Below are 17,898 nucleotides of genomic sequence, written 5' to 3'. Positions count from 1 at the left end.
AAATTGGGGTAATGACTGAAAGCAGTGGAGGTTTCACAGCCTGTGCCATATGACAGGTTGCAGGAGAGGATGTATACTTGCTTGCTCGTGCTTCCCAACTAATACAGAAAAGAAACTCCCCTCCTTAAAACATCTGAGCACCTGAGGTAAAAAAAAAAAAAATGATGGAGACAAAAAGAAAAATGGTGAAAATGGAGGCTGCAGTCGTATTAAAAAGGCATTTCAAAGCAGTGACAGCAAAGGCTCCTGGATCTAGGAGCACCCGACCCTTGTCAGAGCACTTCAGGTTAGGAGGTGGTTGATAATGGCTCAAAAACAAGTGTTTGGTCACACGAAGTCTATAGCCTTGAAATTGAAAATGAAGTGACTGAGCATCAAAACTGAGTTGACTCTGATAGCACTTCTACAAAATATGTCATAATTTCTCAGATCTAGTTGCGTAAAGGTTGAATATGTAGCTTACCAGTTGGTATTTGATAGTGTACATACAGCTGAATATCATCAGCAAAGAAGTGTACGTTCATCTTCTATTTTGAAAATAAAGTCCCCTGGAGCATGCAAATATTCAGTTAAAAGAAATGTGGCCTTGATAATAAGCCTTTGAGCACACCGTATTTGGACATCAGCATGAGAGAGCTTCTCTATAAAAGTTTAATGGCGAAAGATGTTGAATTTTTTTTTAATTTACATCCATTTTCATTTAACATCCATTTCTGTTCCAAGCAAGGATTTAATAGGTGTGAGCTGAACCTGAGCAAACCAAGCAGAAGCTGTGATGACGCCCCCATCGCTCAGCTTCAAATCCCACCTGACACAAGTGCCACAAGGCTGCAGGTGCATGAAATAAAACACAAGTGCACTGGAACTGAAATTTCAATTTCATCAGAGGCAGAGAATGAATGTCAGAAGAGAAAGGTCTTCAAGTAGCTTTTGAGGACAGGATTCGGCCATCCAAACAGAGTTTATGTGAAGAATTTCAGAAAATTGCTGTGTGCAGTTTGAGGCTCTCTTGTACCAGAACGTAGTTGTCACCAACAACAGATGTATAGATTTTTTTTTCCTTCTACAAACCCAATGGCAGCAGATGTATGGCCAGCACCACTTACTCAAGCTGCCCCCATAACAGAGGTGACAGCCTTGTAGAAAGCTTCTGCCAACAACGCTGCATGTGTTCATTTCACTGCCTCTCTCTCTCTCTGCCTCCTCCGCAGACTCTCACCATCCTCTTCCACCTCTTTTTTTCTCTTCCTACTCCCTCTCTCCGTCTAACACTCAGACATATACACTTTGAGTGCTCCGCAGCGGGAGAGAAAGCCAGAGTGATGAAAAAAGCAAAAAGATTGCTTTTCCATTTTGCAACTCGCTCTGTGCCTGCATTTCATTTTGTCCACTGAGTAGACGAGTCAGAGGGCACGGCTGGAGACTGTGACGGCGTGTCATGACTCAGTGTTATCAGGAGGAAACGCTGCAGCTCTGTTTACGCTACAACACGACCACAGTGTCTGTTCAATACAACCTGAATGCTGAGATCACCCTGAGATCCATGTGAAGCCAGTATTTATGTGTGTGTGTGTGTGTGTGTGTATGTGTGAGTGTGTTTCCTCCTTTCTCTTTAATCAGAGAGTGAGTGGAGCAGAACAGAGCAGAGGGTTGAATCAGGGGCCTTTCCCTCGGTCTGGCCGACTTTAGGCTGGCATTGTTGCCGTCTAAATACCGCCCGTAACCAGCTCCTGATGTTTCTCTGTCTCTGCACAGAGGATGGATTACCACGAGTATCTCTTCATCTCACTGTAATCTTCTCCTCTCACATTTCCACTGGAGGACCACCTGAATTCAGACATGTGGAGCTGGATTAAAACCACACAGTGCTGCGAGTTCGGAGTATAAAGTGACTGTGTGCCGGGCTCCTCAGCACATACAGCATCTTAAGAGGAAAGTGAGAGTTCCTGACTGAATGCAATGACTCACTCAGCCTCTCTTTATATTTTCACTCGCCTTTCCTCTTCACTCTCCTCTTGACATTTACTTTTCCTTTTATTTCTGTTTTTCTGACTCATTTGCTTTGCTTGAAAACATTTTTTGCTGTCTTCCATCAATTCTTTGTTTCCTTTTCCTCCTCTCACCCCTGTCCTTCTCTGTACCTTCCTTGCCTTTGTCTCTCATTACAGCATTAATGAGCTCAGGTCATGTATTCACTTGTTCATATTCCCATCGATTTAGGATCAGTACTTAAAAGCAGGAGGGACATTCATGATGGAAATGAAAGGATTTGATTGGTAAACCAAAACCCCACGCCTCACATTTATCTTCCATTGGTTCAGCTGATTGTTTTTGATCATCTCTCTTTTCAGATTCAAGAGAAATATTTGCTCTGACTGAATTATCTATTGTCTCTGCTTTTAATTGCCATGTCAGATTTTTGGTTAAAAAAAAGGTTCAGGTGCAGGTTCTTGTTTGTACTAAGGAAACAATACACTGGACATTCACCTTAGTCACACATATAGTCTACGTGCTGCGTGGTCACATGTGATTCAGAGCAAGGAAAGCAAAGCAAAAAATCATGCTGTAATTGTTATGTCAGCGCTCTATGTCTGACAAAGCCCTTTACATTGAGACCTACAGTTTTAGCTTTGTGTGGGTATATGATGACCTCTGCTGGTCATTTGTGGGTACACTTCATTAGGTAAAGGAAAAGTGACAAAATTACCCAGGGACAATTCAATTAAGAATCATATTTATTTAATAATACCTACCCAGACTGGGATAGACTATTGTGAGTGTCACATAATAATAGTTTTCTGCAAGTTTTCTCACTGTCTCACTCATTTTCGTCATCTGTGCACTCATGTTGATCAAACCTCTTGATTTCTTTTAATGCAGGCAGCAGTAGCCCACAATGTACATGTTTCAGCAGAGAAGCTTTCTTCAGCGTTGTCAGGCATTGTGTTCCTATTTTTATAGACTTTTGTAGAAGATAATTTACATTCCTCATTCCTAACTTCTTCTTGTTAACCATCAAAAACCCTGTAATATCCTCGGTTTAGATTTATTAATACATATATGTTGGGCGTATTACCATCACAGCTCAGACTTCTATCATTGCAAAGTGAAGTAACACTGTTGCTGCAACTACAGTCTCTCGTGTCATGTTTTAAAGCAATTATAAAAGATTTGCAGTCATACTGAACGAATGCTTATCTGGACTTTGTTCATCTAAAATCTAATTAAGCCCGCCCCCTGTCTGATTATGATTGTGCACTGTACTGAAATTGATTACTCTTGTGTAGAGTTTCAAAGTTGTGTAGTAGTTTCAAATTCACTGTTAGTTTTGAATGTTGTATTTCATCTGATGGCATGATTATATTTCTATTTATTTTCCCTGTAATGTTGTGACCAGGTGTGTATCAGTGTTTCAGGTATACATTCCAAATTTACAGTCCAAATACATCTTTACAACATCTTTTCCAGGCCCCATTATGTGTGTATATTACTATAGTGAATATAGGACCCTGGGAGTAGAACTGTGAAGTGTTAGACACTCTCATGTCTACTTCATGCATTATTGGGACACATGAATGACTGAAACAAAAAGCTGATACCTCTTTGTGTATGTTTGACTGGGACTGGGATTTGAGTTTCATTTTCTTTTTTTTCTTCTACCAGATCCCCTTGGCTCAAAGGTACAAGTGATTCAAATTACTTACAACTTTTAATCAAACGAGTGGCTACAACCTTGGGGAGATGTTTACAGCACAGCAAGAAGTTCTGATCAAAAGGGTTAGGGTATCTGCTGTAGAATATTTTTCATCTGTGTGTTCCCTGGTCATCAATCTCTGTGAGATTGTCGGTGTCAGAGAAACTAGAACTTGGTTTCAATCAATTTTCAAATCAAAAGCAAAGGCATATCTACTTCTTCTAGTCTGCAGTAAGAGTATGAAACATCTCCACTCTGCATTCACTGCAACCCTGCCTAACTTTATCCTATAGGTTAACTTTATCCAACTGACTGATCGGTAGTATTTACAATTCAAATATTACTAATTGGCCCTTTAACTGTGCAAACCTGCTTGAATCAGCATCATTGAAATAACTGAGAAAATACTGTCTGTCAGAAGAACAAAATGTTACCTCGCATTAATTTTCTGGCACAAAAAATGTTCAAACCTCCTTTTTCAAAGCATGTAAGTGGACATATAATGCAATACCACATGCAGGCCTAAGGTTGGCGCTATAAGCTTGTTTACCTAATTTCTACTCAGGGTGCACCATGGACAATGTTTCATACATATTAGCGTTAATGCATTTTCTTCACATTTCATTCGTTGTAATCCCAAATCACCAACTGATATCATGTCTAAAATTATGAGCCTCATGTGTTAAAGCGGTACCTTTCGAACAAGTGGCTATTTAGGCCTTCAACTAGTGAGCAATAATAACAACTTTAACACATGAAAATATAACATTGGTAATTTAATTATGTATGAAGTAATCACACTGCTTTCAGTCCATTCATCATAAAGCTGAAAAACGCATGTTTTCCACTTGAAAAACTGTTGATCGTATGATCACATCAAATATGAGCATTATTTCCATTTATACGCCATTATTACTTACCTTTAGGAAATGTAAAACAAAAATGCTTCAACACAATGTTTTTGCTCAGTAAAAAATAATGTATTCCCAACAACGAGCCCAAGTCTAACCCTGACCCTTACCATCACTGTGCTATCACTGGATCCAGAACACAGAGACCAAACTACCACTACATGGGGCACTCTGGTACAGGCACAATGAAAGCCTCCAGTGTACCTAGAGGGTTTGTAACTTAGTCAACACATTCCTGTAGTGAGTAAACAAGCAGTAGCTGCAGTTCGTGGGGGGCAATGTAATCTGCAGCTGTTGTGTACAGGCGGCTTCAGGGGCCCAGGAATGTAGTAAAGCAGGACAGCAGTCAGATATACACATCATGGAGCTTTACACTGAGGGTGTTGGTTACGATTTGGGGTGTCCACCACCAGAAAGAATGAGGCCTCAAAGGAATCAACATTAACATGTATAAGAAATGTTTTGGTGACAGCTGGTTAGTGGCATTTTGAAAAATCAAAGATATTTAGATTGGCTCATAAAGTCAGAGAGGACAGTGCATCATGTGCACAAACGATTGTATGTAGCCTATATGAACAGAGCACGGTAATCAGCTTTAATTCAATTACATAGCCACCTAGTCTGTGTGGCTAATTGTGCAGGTAGCAGTAGATAATATTGATGAATGATAATTATGATAAATAAAATTTAAATAAATAGCTGTTATCTTCACATCATATGAAGTCATCCAAGAAAAACACTGACCACTACTCACCACTATCATCAGGAGTTGATGTGTCATATTGAATGGGAATTATAAGTGTCCGTTTTCTTTCCCTGTTTGAACATAATGAACAAAGTCTTGGGGCTTTTCCTTGGACCAGTACCAGCAGCAGCGGCAGCAGCAGCCCACAGGACCTGCTGTCTCAGGGAGATGCTCTGACCCAGTGACCTTTGCCAACACAGTTCAGTCCTTGTCAAAGTCGCTCAGATCAAATTGTTTCCTATTTTTCACAGAAACAGCAAATTTATACGTTTCCCCTGCGTGTAATCGACGTTGTTCACTTCACCTGTCTATAGTTTGTGTCAGATAGGCTAGGTGTAATTGTGTTAACACATGCGTCCTCTGGCGCACCGGAGGACCAGCGTGCATGGTGCTACCTTCAGGTGCTGTCAGGAACGGTTTAACTTGTGGGGAAAGTGTCAAAAACGACCCAAACATAAACAGATAACTCGATTATAGACGGGGCTGCAGAAATGTAAGCCTTGGTTGATATCAATTAATAGACATGCCTTGGGAAATAGTGGTCATTTCTATGCCACATAGCCTATAAAAGAAGTTGGAAGAATGGCTGATTTGTTTATTTATTTTCCCCCCACACTGTATTATGCTAGTTGTCATTATATTATATATGCGTATTAGTAGAATTGTATATTTATTCACTGTTTTATTTTTTTATTTTATTTTTATTTTTTTTTAAGTCTAGTCATCTCTAACGATGGGCCACTGCAGGGTCCAACAGTAAGGAGCTGGAGATTACGAGCAGCCCTTGAACGCATCGTAAGATCCCATTTTTTAGGAGGGCTGATGTCATTTCAAAACTTAACTCACTCTCCTAAGTGAAGGCGGCGAGTCTCTCACCTCTTCTTCTCCAGTAAAGTCCTCCCTCTCGTCGGGACCAGCTCGTTGAGAAACTTCAGGAGGTTAATCAAACCAAAGAAAAATACGAACTTCTCTGCTGGATACGGAGCAGAAGGATTTTTTTTTAGCAGCAGAAACCCCGGGACCAGAGAGCCCCTCTTTCTGCGGGCAAAGGCGGCTGGTTTTTTTTTTTTTTCCTTTTTTTTTTCTTTTAAACTGCGACCGCAAAAATGAATAGGAGCTTTAATAAGTCACAACCTCTGCGAAATGTGGAGTCTAACGCCGTGGAAGTGAAAAGCAAGGTGAGTGTCGAGGGCTGGCTGTGTTTTTTCACAATGTGAATTTGGGGAGAAAATAGAAATTTAAAAAAGAGTTCACATGGTCGTCCCGTAACGGAGCTGGAGCTGGAGCTGGTCGGACCAACTCTCTGCAGCTAACCACACATATTTTTGCCCTCGCGGTGACTAAAACGCGTATCTCGCTCTCGAGACGGGACGTGAACGCAGCAATTTGTGGATGTTTGTGTAATTTGCAGTGATTATTTTCCTCTTACTTCCGACTGAATGCAGATTGTGCTGATTTGACTCTTTCCCTCCGTGTCACGAAGCTGCTGGGGGGGGGGGGGGGGGGGGGGGGGGGGGGGGGGGGGGGGGGGGGACTGGTTTGACATTGTTTTTTCTTTTTGGTGTGTGTGTGTTTTTTTTAGATCAACCCCAGCTCTTGACTATTTGTTACAATAACAACATTTGATCTGATAAATGTGGAGGATTTGTAACAATAGTTGCATTCACTGCGGGTTTGTTGGGGGCTTTTTTGTTGTGTGCTACATAGTTTCAGCCCCACACGTTGTTTAGACTAGTTTGTGAGTGGCTGACAGTGTAACAGCTGCATAAATCAACTTAACCAGCAAGTAAATCACTACAGTCTCATGCTTATGTAATGGGGAGCACCAGGTTTTATAGAAGTTAACATAGAGCAATTAGATGTTGATTATACATATTATCCTGGAGGTTTAGTTGAGCTAAATGGCTGCAATCCAAAAAAAAAGTTTTCTAATAGGCCTAGTTTGGTGTGTAATAAGTCTAACTACACTGAGGTATTGTAGCCTACATACACACACGTGCCACTGTGTCCACAGTGATAATAATGACTGTGCCTCTCAATGATTTCTTGTAACTAACATTTTCCTGGTGACAACATGTAGCTAGTGATATAGGCTTTTTGTAAATGTGCATTTTCACACCATTGTTTCTGGACATATGTGAACGTGAGAGGATGAGTCACTGATGACATCCCAGATTAAGATGGACAAGAATCACAGACTCACTTTTAGTTTTAGTTTAGGCTGTCCAGTGTCAGTGGGCCGGCGGGGAGGGGAGGGGAGGGGAGAGGAGAGGAGGGGCAGTGGCCTGGGACTGCTTGTGACAGGGGATAACAGTCAGACACAGTGATGGTGTGTGATGGCAGGTGGTGACATGGTATCTATTCTAGGATGCTCATCCAAAGTATGTCCCGTACACATACCATTACTGTTCATACGTCACTAAAGATGACACATCGATTATCAGTCATGATGAGTTTTTGTTTTTTGTTTTCTCCGAAGCAGGGGCAGTCCCAGCTTTTTGTTTCACAGAGACAGGAGTGGTCACCACCACCACCACCTCGTAGTTACAGTACCACGGGTTTGTTTGTGGGTGGGACTGTTGAGGCCTGGGGCTGCTCAGTGAGAACGGGCAGGTTTAACAGCCTCGTTGCATCCGAGGCTGCAGAGCTGACTCACTGTCATACAACGACAACGTCACATGTTTCCCTTTTTGGATCACGTCGCAGAGCTCATCGCTCTTCATACGTCATTTGCGTCTGTTGCCTCTAGGTTTTGTTATGAGCGGCTCGTCGTGTCACTCTCAAGAGAAGGACTTTTCATAATTACAGTCAGATCCCACTCTGAACAGTTCATCTCACTCCATGAGCTGACGTGTGTGTCGGATGATTAGCTGATGACTGATTGAAACCGTTAACTCCAATCCAGCTATAAAAACACACTAATTAACACCAGCTTCACATAAGATTAGTTGTTTGACAGAAAACTAAACAGCAATTATTGGACAATCAATGTATCATTTGCCTTTAATATCTGGTTCCTGCATCTTAAATGTAAACATTTGGTCTTTTCTAGTCCTATATGATTCAAAGCTGAATATCTAAGACTGCAAATAAGACATTTTAAGATGGATTGTGAGCAACTTTTTTAGTAAATACTTTCTATAGACCAAACCATTAATCGATTAATCAAGAGGTACGTCAAAAGATGAGGAAAATCAAACCCCCACTTTTGTCAAACTGTGGAAAACTGAAAAGAGGTGAACAACAGTAGTTAAATAAAATAGACATCCTGATCTCTTGTCAGCCTGAGGCGTGTTATGTGTCTGGTTCTCGTTGGTCCACGTTTGGTTTTCTAGGGGGGAAACTGTTCCAATGATAAGCTTATCAGGGATAACACTGGAGGTGTCTGGCTGCTTGTCCTGGAGCCGCAGCCAGGAGCTGGTTTCACTCACTTGAAGCTCTTATCACAGACAGAGACAGTTCATAGGGAGAGTGGGGGCTGGGTGGGATTTCCTTTTTGCATTGACCTTACCAGATATTCAAATTCTTTTCATTTCTGAAAAGTAGCCTAACCTCCTCAGCAGATCTTTTGTCGCTCACTTGCGTCTTCTACAATGCTGAGAGCCAGTCTGTAGATCTTGGAGATGAGTTGTCCCTGATAGACAGAAAATTATTACGCAAGGACACACAACCAACCAACCAACGCTGGTGAAACACAGATGTCGGTTATCTTCCATTTTCTCAACTGTGTCAGAGTTTGGAGTCTTCCCGACGTGTTTCAACCTGTTGACCTCGCTCTGCTCTGATAGGCCGGCGGGACAGGTGAAGTCACGTTCATAGTGATGTATTCTTAGGTTTGGGGTTTTAAGCCTGTGATTAATCACCCCGTGTTCAGACTTGCTCGCGCCTGAGGGCCAAGTTCTGCCTCGTGAAAACAGACTGTTCAGACGGATCGCTACGTGAAGTGAAGGTTCGGATTCAGATGACTGAGCTCGCTGATACGCTGACGTGTAATTATTATTTGGTAAAATGAAGTGTAACACAATGAAGTTCTTACTTTTTTTTGTTAATTTCAGTTCATTCGTGCGCAGGTTTCACTTTCTGAAACGTCAGCTACACCTGTTGGACTCAGACAAACCTGTTTGTCAGCTTCTCCAGTCGTCTTTGAATTTAGGTTGAGTTGAGTTTTAGGAGCTGGAATCCAAGTTTGGTGCCACACTTTGAAAACGCAGGAGAGCATACATGAAGTATATGTTTCTATTGCCTACAGTAACTACACACCCACCCAGCCAGCAACCCCCCAGTCTCCTAACATGCCCCCTCTTGAATTCATATGTCATCTTCTAATTACAGAGCTGCTTAATGTATCCCCCACTCTTCCTCTCTCCTCCCAGTCGGTGCACTGCTCCTCTCTTCTGCTCCTCTGTCAGCACTTTTCCACCACCCCTTCCCTTCGCCCTCCTCCCCTCAGATCATCTCTCCACTTCTTCTCCTCCGCTGTCAGCTTCCCTCCGCCGTGAGCCGATGATTACAGTAACAAGCAGCATCTTTAGTCTACAAATTACCACTGTGATTCGGGCGCTGGTGCCACAGCCGTTGTGTGTTTGTGTGCTTTATTGAGCTGTGAGCCTTTTTTTGTGTGTGTCGTATCTCTCTCCTCCTGCTCCTCCTCCTCCTCCTCACGTCCACAGCTTGTCTTTGACTCACACAATGACCCCACCGCGACCCTCAGCCGATGCTCTCATTGGATGCTCGGCCATCTAGCCGGGAAAGCTGTGACACAATTGTCCCAAAGTCTGCACTGTTGTGTGTAAACTGTGGGGAGGGTGGGAGGCACAGCTGAGCCGCCACTGTCATTTATTTATGCCACGACGACAGCTTACTCATCTACCTGTATTGTTCTATTGTACAACAAGCCCCCACCCCTCCTTTTTCCTGGTTTTCTGTGGTTAAAGCAACAAGTGATGTGCGACTGAAGTTTTTTTTTTTTTTTGCAATGACGCAATCTTCCAGTGACACAAAGCTGCAGGGCTTCCTCGAGGAAATCATTCACGCTGAGGTGGCAGCAGAGCGACACAGATCCTGATGCGTCTCGTCTTGTCGCTGTTCGGGAAACATTTGTGTTCGCTTTTGAACAAACAACATATTTTAAAGTGTTGATTAATTGAGCCTCAGAGGTGCTGATGCAGAGATTGAGTCATCCCTGCTGTTTCCCACCTGTTTGAGAAACAGCTACTGGTTCACTCACAGTTGCAGCGCAGACATGAAAGTGTTGTTGATGTTCTCGTCTCGGAAAAAAAGATAAATATTCCATCTGATGATGAAAAGTGTTTTTATGATGTTAGCAGACGTGTTTTAGACAAGGCAGCCTAAATGATTGATTTAAGGTTTTTTTTCACCAGATGAGCCCAGGTGCATGTTGATTAAACATTTGCTATGCTATCATTAGCTTTATGAGTGTAGTCTATGAGTGTAATGTGAATGTTGAGAAAATGACCTTGTTTTGGCAGCAACTACTTCCCCTGCGTCATGTTTTACATCAGGTCAGGGCCACAGCGGTGACAGAGCTCAGTGCACTTCCACCCTGTCAGTTCTGTGTGCCAGTCCGATGTTTTTAGATAAACGCACGAGGTCGGACATCCCGGTTTCCTCTTCCTGTTTGGCTGTCATGCCGAGTCGACTGTCCTGCTAATGTCCTCTCTCCTTGTCTTTCTGGTCTTTGTTTTTCTCCTGCAGTATGGCGCCGAGTTCCGCCGGTTCTCAGTGGACCGGGTCAAGCCCGGCAAGTTTGAGGAGTTCTACAAACTCATTCTGCACATTCACCGCATCGCCAACATGGAGGTGATGATTGGCTACGCCGACATCCACGGAGACCTGCTGCCGATCAACAACGACGACAACTTCTGCAAGGCGGTGTCAACGGCTCACCCTCTCCTCAGGATCTTCATACAGAGACAAGGTAGGTTAAGACAACATCACGTCCTCTTGTCTTCTCCTTCTTCAGGATCCTACAGGTTGTAACAACCACTGGATGGAGACTCCTTTCCAAATATCTTGTTAAATCTATAAAACAACCATCTATTACATTAACGGGCTTCAATTATTGTGCAAGCTTGAATATTTCCTCATCCAATTATGTCTGTCTTCCCGCTATGGGAACTCGAGGCCTTTTTGTTTACTTCTTGCGAGGCTCTCTTATTGGCTGAATCGCTCTCAGCCTGTGTCTGTCTGCCTGGCTAAGTCCTGTGTCTTATCCAGAGGAAGGGCTCGCAGGCAGATGAACACACACACGCACATACACACACACACACACACACACACACACACACACACACACACACACACACACACACACACACAAGCCAGTGCCTCGGCAGCCCCATAGAAATCAGGTCATTGAGCAAAGCCTGTATCCCGACATACCACACATCACAGAGAGACAAAAGATCTGTATGAAAGAAGAGACTCCTTACTGAGCTCCCTCCGTTTGTGTGTGCGTGCGCGCATGCTAGTGTGTATTTGTACAAAGACAACACCACGGCACGCTGAATAGTAGCCCAAGTCCCAGTCTCCTTATTTCTCATTGATCCCAACGCTGGAGTGGGGTCTTGATTGCCAGCCCGCCAGCCAGCGAGCATACAAATGAATCTATCACCATTCACATCTATTCATACCCTCAATCCTTCGTGGAATGCCCCCTCGCTCGGTTTGTGTAATGAACACGTACACTCCAGGGTATTGTTTAAATTGTCGTGTGGAGGTTCGGATACAAAAGCTAACCACGGTGCGTTGAATTATCTTGTCGCAGATTTCTCGTAAGAATTAAAGTTTGAATATTCACGAGGCCCCACCGGGCTCCTCTATTGTGCAACTCGCTGTCTTGAACATTCCTATGGTTGCAGCTGAATTCGCTCATTGTCTGCTGCTGATAAGACATTTGCCAAAGATGTGTCATGTAAAGATGAAATTCTTTAGTGTTGGTTTACAGGCCTTTTTTTAACTATCCACCAACTTTGGCAACAAATGAATGTTGATGATGGCCTACCTCTGCCCTCTGCTGCAAGACACTGTGTGAAACCCTGAGTGTGTAATGTTTGCAAATCACAAGTTAAGGCATTTTGTTAATTAATGTTACGCATCATCACAATTAATTCCTGAGGCTTGTAATTGAAATCCTGGTGGCTTAAACATCCCAGCTCCCAGCATTTGTAGCAAGATGTCACCGCTCTCCTCTCTTCACTCATCTCTGTCCTGTCCTGCCTGACACCATTAAAGTCCAGACAGCACGTCTCACTTCAATGAGATCGTGTGTGTATAACAAGCATTTCTGTCTCACAACCTTTGTCACATTCTCTTCACATCCCATCCTCACTCTCTGCCGGTGCTCCAGAGTCGGCCTGGAGAAATCCCATAAAACACCAGAGGGGATTTTGCGATGAGATGTGGTTGCACTTAAGAAGGAAGGAGCTTATTTTGTACTGTTGTGGTGTAAACACAACGCTGACATGGTGATGTGGTTTAGGGGAATGTGCACTGTTGTGACCGATGCTGCAGCCATATGAGCGTTTTAAGGCCTCACTGCAGTCTATTGTTCGCTGCCAGACAAAGAGGTGTGTGTGTGTGTGTGTAGTGTGTCTTTGTGTATGACAGAGTGAGTACCTCATGTCTCAGAAGGGCTCTCCATACACCCAGTGTGGTACACGCACGAGAAAGTGTACATGTCTGTGTGATGACTGTATCAGTCAGTACCAGCTTGTTAGCACAGGTCATCAGTGAGGGAGCTCTTGTTGTCACGGTGTCAGACCCTCCAGCAGACCACCCCAGATGAAAGAAAGGGATTCACATAGACACACATTTAGAGACAGTGTGACTCACCCTTCAGCGATAGCAGAGACATTCTGCGTAGCTTTAACTGGACTGGCCTTTCATATGGATATGAGTGTAAAAAAAAAAAGAAGGAAAAAGCAACATTTAATTGGACTGCTCCCCCCGCCAGCTCAGCCAACAAAGTTTAAAGGCAAGAAAATTAATAGATCTCACTAGGACAAAGAAGTTGTTACAATGTGTGTAAGTTGCCTTTGAGTGGAGGCTGCCACATGGAACAAAGTGTTCAAAACTTTCATGGATATGTTAAGACATTGTACAATAAGTGTTTTGTTTCTGAAGGCTCTCATCAGAGTTAAAGATAAAACACAAAGGGGGACGCGAGGGAACGTGGAAGAAATAAAAGGAGGACTAGAAGAGGAGGGGTCTCCAAGGCTGAGTCAGAGCAAAGGAAAGTCCAGCGGTACATCAAAGTTGTGCACACACACACAGCCCCTCTGTCCCCCCACGACAAGACACGTTTCTATGACCGTCCTTGTGCCTCTTTGTGTGCGGATACTTTCTCCCTTCGTGTGTGTGTCTTTTATCTACCTGACACCCCCCTTCCGGGCTTAGGTCGCCATTGTTGCTGAGATCACTTGAGCACGTGCAGCAGTTGTGTGGCAATACAGTGATAATCCTCCCGATGAAACCTGATGTTTTCACCCTGTGGGCAAAAACGCTGCAGCTCGTCTTAATGACGACCTCTGACTGCAGAATAGCTGTTTAGATTTTGTGGTTTCTATTCTACCTGTGATGTTTTTGTGCCTCTGCACCCGCAACAGCCAGAGACGGAGGCTTTATTTTTTCATGTTTCATGTTTTCCAACCGTGAGCTCAATCTTCAGATTTTGCACAAACATTCACTCGGACTCAAGGATGAGCTGATTAGACTTTGTCGGCCAAATTCTTCAAAATGTCACTGTGACCTCACATAACACGGTCAAGGCCGCGACCCACGGATCCACACGCTGACACAATTTACACAAATATCTAATGGGATAAAATGATGAAGTGATGACATTTTCTGTCCAGATGGTGAAAGGTCAATTGCACTGTGACATCATAATGTTCTGCAAAAACACTTCTGGCCATTATTCAATGCAGTAACTCAGGAAGCAGAGATTGTGACCGTATTTCCTGCATCTTGGCACAGGCGCACGACAGTGAGGCGTCATTCTAGTTGTCTTTTCAATCAGGAAATCCACTGATATTTAAAACATATAAGGCCAGAGTTGCTCCAAAACAGACAAAGGCATTGTTGCAGTTTCAATGGCCCAGTCCCCTTTTGGAATAACTAACACTCATTGGTATTTTTAAGTCATCTGTGCGGCTCCTCGCCTCTTTGTTAGCCCTGGTTGTGTCTGCGCACAGTCACATTTTAGATTTAAGGGCTAATTTTCCCACATGACAAGAAGCTGTTTGAAACGGATTCCACAGATGTTAAAAGTTGCTGGAGCTAGATAATCAGAGGAGAGTACACATGAAGCTTAACTTTGGTTTTCTCTTTGCTTTTATAATTATTTCACTCTATCAAACAGAGAAATCCTTAAAAAGTTGAACATATGCATCCACAGTCGGTATTACTGTCAGCAATGCAAAACTAACTGCATTAAACTGTATCATTTTTCACTTCACTTCATTAAAATGAAAATTGATGAGCTATTTCTTCAAAACCAGAAAACAGCTTTTCTCTCTTTGTGCCTGCAGCAGAGAGGAGTCTTTTTGTCTTTAGTCATTTACATAATAACTTGAGCCACAGGCAATGTGTTCCTAATGTAAACACAAAGAAATTAGATTGAGAGAAAACACGCTTTGGGCCACTGAGCCATGCAGGAATATATGAGCATGCACAACGAGTGTAAATAATGATGTTGGTTATTGAGTGACAGCTACAGTATATAAATAACAACAGGGGATAACGTGTGCAGTGTATATCTTCATGTGGACTACACATGTCAGTGCCCGTCTGTACTTTTTCAGTTTAAATGTTTACTGGTGTGAAACTGTGCCAAAAGTCTTCCACTTGTTTTCCAACCCCACACCACACTCCAAATCATCAACATCACTCCTTAAAGCTTTGCTCTATTGTGTCAAAACCGGGAAGTTTTCTGCTGGCACTGACTGACTGAGCATTTCTCATGCTCAATACAATCAGGTGGGGGGAGGGGGCAAACGAGTGACGGGAAGAAATGGGGCGCATCAAAAGATCTGTGGCGAAAGAGGAGTGAATGAACCGGCTCTGTGTGAGTGTGAGTGTGTGTGTGGAGGTGGACTCGCTGTCTGGTCACATGTGTGGGTGTAGGATTGTAGTCGTGTAGTCATGTGTGGACAGCTGATGATAGATGCTACATTGAGGTCACACGGACGTTTCGGCTCTCTAGATTGCGTGCGATCATGGAGAGAGAAGTATCTGACTGCAAAATCTTGATCAGACGACTTGTTCCCTACTTCCTGACAAATTTTGCCTCAAAACTTGCAGTCAGCCATCCAGCCAGCTGCGACACACTGTGTGCAGAGGCATGTCGAATACTTATCTAGGCAGGCTGACATTGTGTCAAGAGTTTATTGCGTGTTTATCTAGGGAAACTACTGTGAGTACTAACTGTTCATTCATATTATGGCTCTTGTGCAAAATGATGCAAATTAGAGTTTAGATAAGCATTTCAGGGAAGAGGCCATATTCGTTTCAGGCAACGATAACTTGGACAGGAAACCAGCCACCGGGTTCATGGATTTCCTCATGTCTCCATCTAAAAAGAAGAGAAAATGTAAATGAAATGGGTTTAAAAAAAAAGAAACAGTGGACAGAACTTAATCTAATCTAGTCCCTTGAATCAGTTGTTGGAGGAGTGAAACCTGTGAATGAGGCTTTTAATGCGATTAAAGGGTTTTAGAGCTGGCATACTTTGACACAGTCTGCCTTCCCACACTACAGCAATTACTGTAGTAATGTTAATGATAGTCCGTGTACAGCTGAGCTCTATTTGGGTTCAAATGAGGCTGTGTGTTAAATTTAATTTGAATGTTACCTGCAATTATGCCTGCAAAAAAATCAGAACGGTCTTCATCCAAAGAAAACACTGGCCTGTTATTGCAGCTCTTTTTTTTTGAGGTGGGGAATGGAGTTGTTTTTGTAGACAGTGCCAGTTGCCTGCACAGTGCACACAGACTAAACTTTGGACAAAAAGAAGAGACCCCTGTTTGGCAAAGGGCTAAAAGTTTAAATAAATAGAGCTAGACGATGTGGGCCAAGGTTGAGCGTTGGGTGGCTTCATATCTAACATGGTTGGGTGCAGGGAGGAGGTGGGGGCGGGGCGGGGTGGGGCGGGGTTGCAACAGCTGTGCTCTCCTCACCTGTAAAAACTAGAGGGCCAGATATCAACAGCAGCCAGACTAAAGAGAGATGTGGCACCGCAGCATAAATGAAAAAAACAGCAGAAAGTAACTGCTGCCAGTTAAAACTCAAAAAGTGCAGACATCCAGACCAGTGCTTGTTTCTCAACAACTTGGACCGCACAGTCGCCTGGAGATCAAAGAAATACGATTATTATTACATTGCCATGGCTGCCTTGACTGTCTGCACTTTCCACACTTGGCTCTGCTGCTTTTTTTTTCTCTTTCTTTTGCATCAGTTGAATCGTAAATGTGTTGTTACCAGAACAAAGCTTGGCAGGCTGTGAATACCAAGGTGTCGTTTACACTCAAAACTATGGAGGGAAAATGAATGCAGCCTGATGTGAAAAGTTCATCAATGGTTTCAGTGTATTAGTCATCACCTCAAGAAGGTGTCTGTGTGCGTTGTCTGGAGATTGCTGACATCCAGACTAGTCTTTTTTATCTCTACTTAGTATGAGTGAGACGGTTGTTTTCTTACACCTCAGAAGAAGCTGTGGCTGTGTTTGTTGAGCCGTCGGCTGTGTATGGAGTTGTTGGGGGGGATATGTAGGATGAGCAAAAGTTTGACCTGGCCCAGTTCGAAATTTTTGCTGCAGTTTTATAATCAGAAATAGCAAGACATGTATGAAATAGATAAAACAGGCCTGAATGAAAAGTCATGAAAGTACAAGAAACAGAAACTCTGGTCTAATTCCTGACGTGGTTACAGTCCAGTCCAAATGTTGAAATGGAGAGAAATTTGGTGGGCTTGTATGGTTTTTGTCTGGTTTTGTCATTTTTGCTGGACTGAATTTACTTACATTTTCATACAATCGTATTTCTTCTCATAAAAGAATTCAATTGCAAGCAGACATGTCATTTTTCCAGTTGTCATGTTCTTCCAACTTGTTGAATTTGTATTTTATGTCTGAATCTGTTGTAACTTAGGAACATTAACTTTCAATATCTACATTTCCCCCCCATTATTTTCACTTGCAGGTTTTTCGGTGATGAAATATTTCTATAGAGATACGTAAAGCAGCCATTTTACATATTATTCTGTCTCTCAGTCTGTGTGATTTTACACTGGCTAACTGCAGGAATCCTGTCAGCACATCTGGCCACTCTCGCACCATGGCCACAGGGCCTCAGAGAACACGTGTAGAGGTGTGTGTGTCTGTGTGTCTTTGTGTCTGTGTGTGTGTGTGTACTTTTGCCCACATGGCCCTCTCCACTGGATGGGATTGTGCACATGTGTCAACATGCCAGTGCTCAGTCATGGTAGCTGTAGGTCAAAGCTGTGACCCCCCCCACACCACACACACACAC

General features: G+C 43.1%; 1 protein-coding gene across 2 annotated transcripts in view; it reads left to right on the top strand.

The window, feature by feature from the left end:
- The first annotated feature begins 6,205 nt into the window (after positions 1–6,205).
- Positions 6,206–17,898, top strand: part of pard6gb (par-6 family cell polarity regulator gamma b) — a 31,490-nt gene continuing 19,797 nt past the window's right edge. For both annotated transcript variants that reach the window (XM_083981662.1, XM_083981661.1), the window contains exons 1-2: positions 6,206–6,528; positions 11,066–11,288. In XM_083981662.1, coding sequence (XP_083837788.1) covers positions 6,457–6,528; positions 11,066–11,288 — 295 coding nt within the window. In that variant the 5' untranslated portion in view covers positions 6,206–6,456. The remainder of the gene's footprint in view (positions 6,529–11,065; positions 11,289–17,898) is intronic.

The sequence above is a fragment of the Trachurus trachurus genome, assembly GCF_905171665.1.
Source record: "Trachurus trachurus genome assembly, chromosome: 11".
Classification (NCBI taxonomy): Eukaryota; Metazoa; Chordata; class Actinopteri; order Carangiformes; family Carangidae; genus Trachurus; species Trachurus trachurus.
The sequence above is the reverse complement of the archived record's forward strand: the minus strand, read 5'-3'. Positions and strand labels throughout refer to the sequence as shown.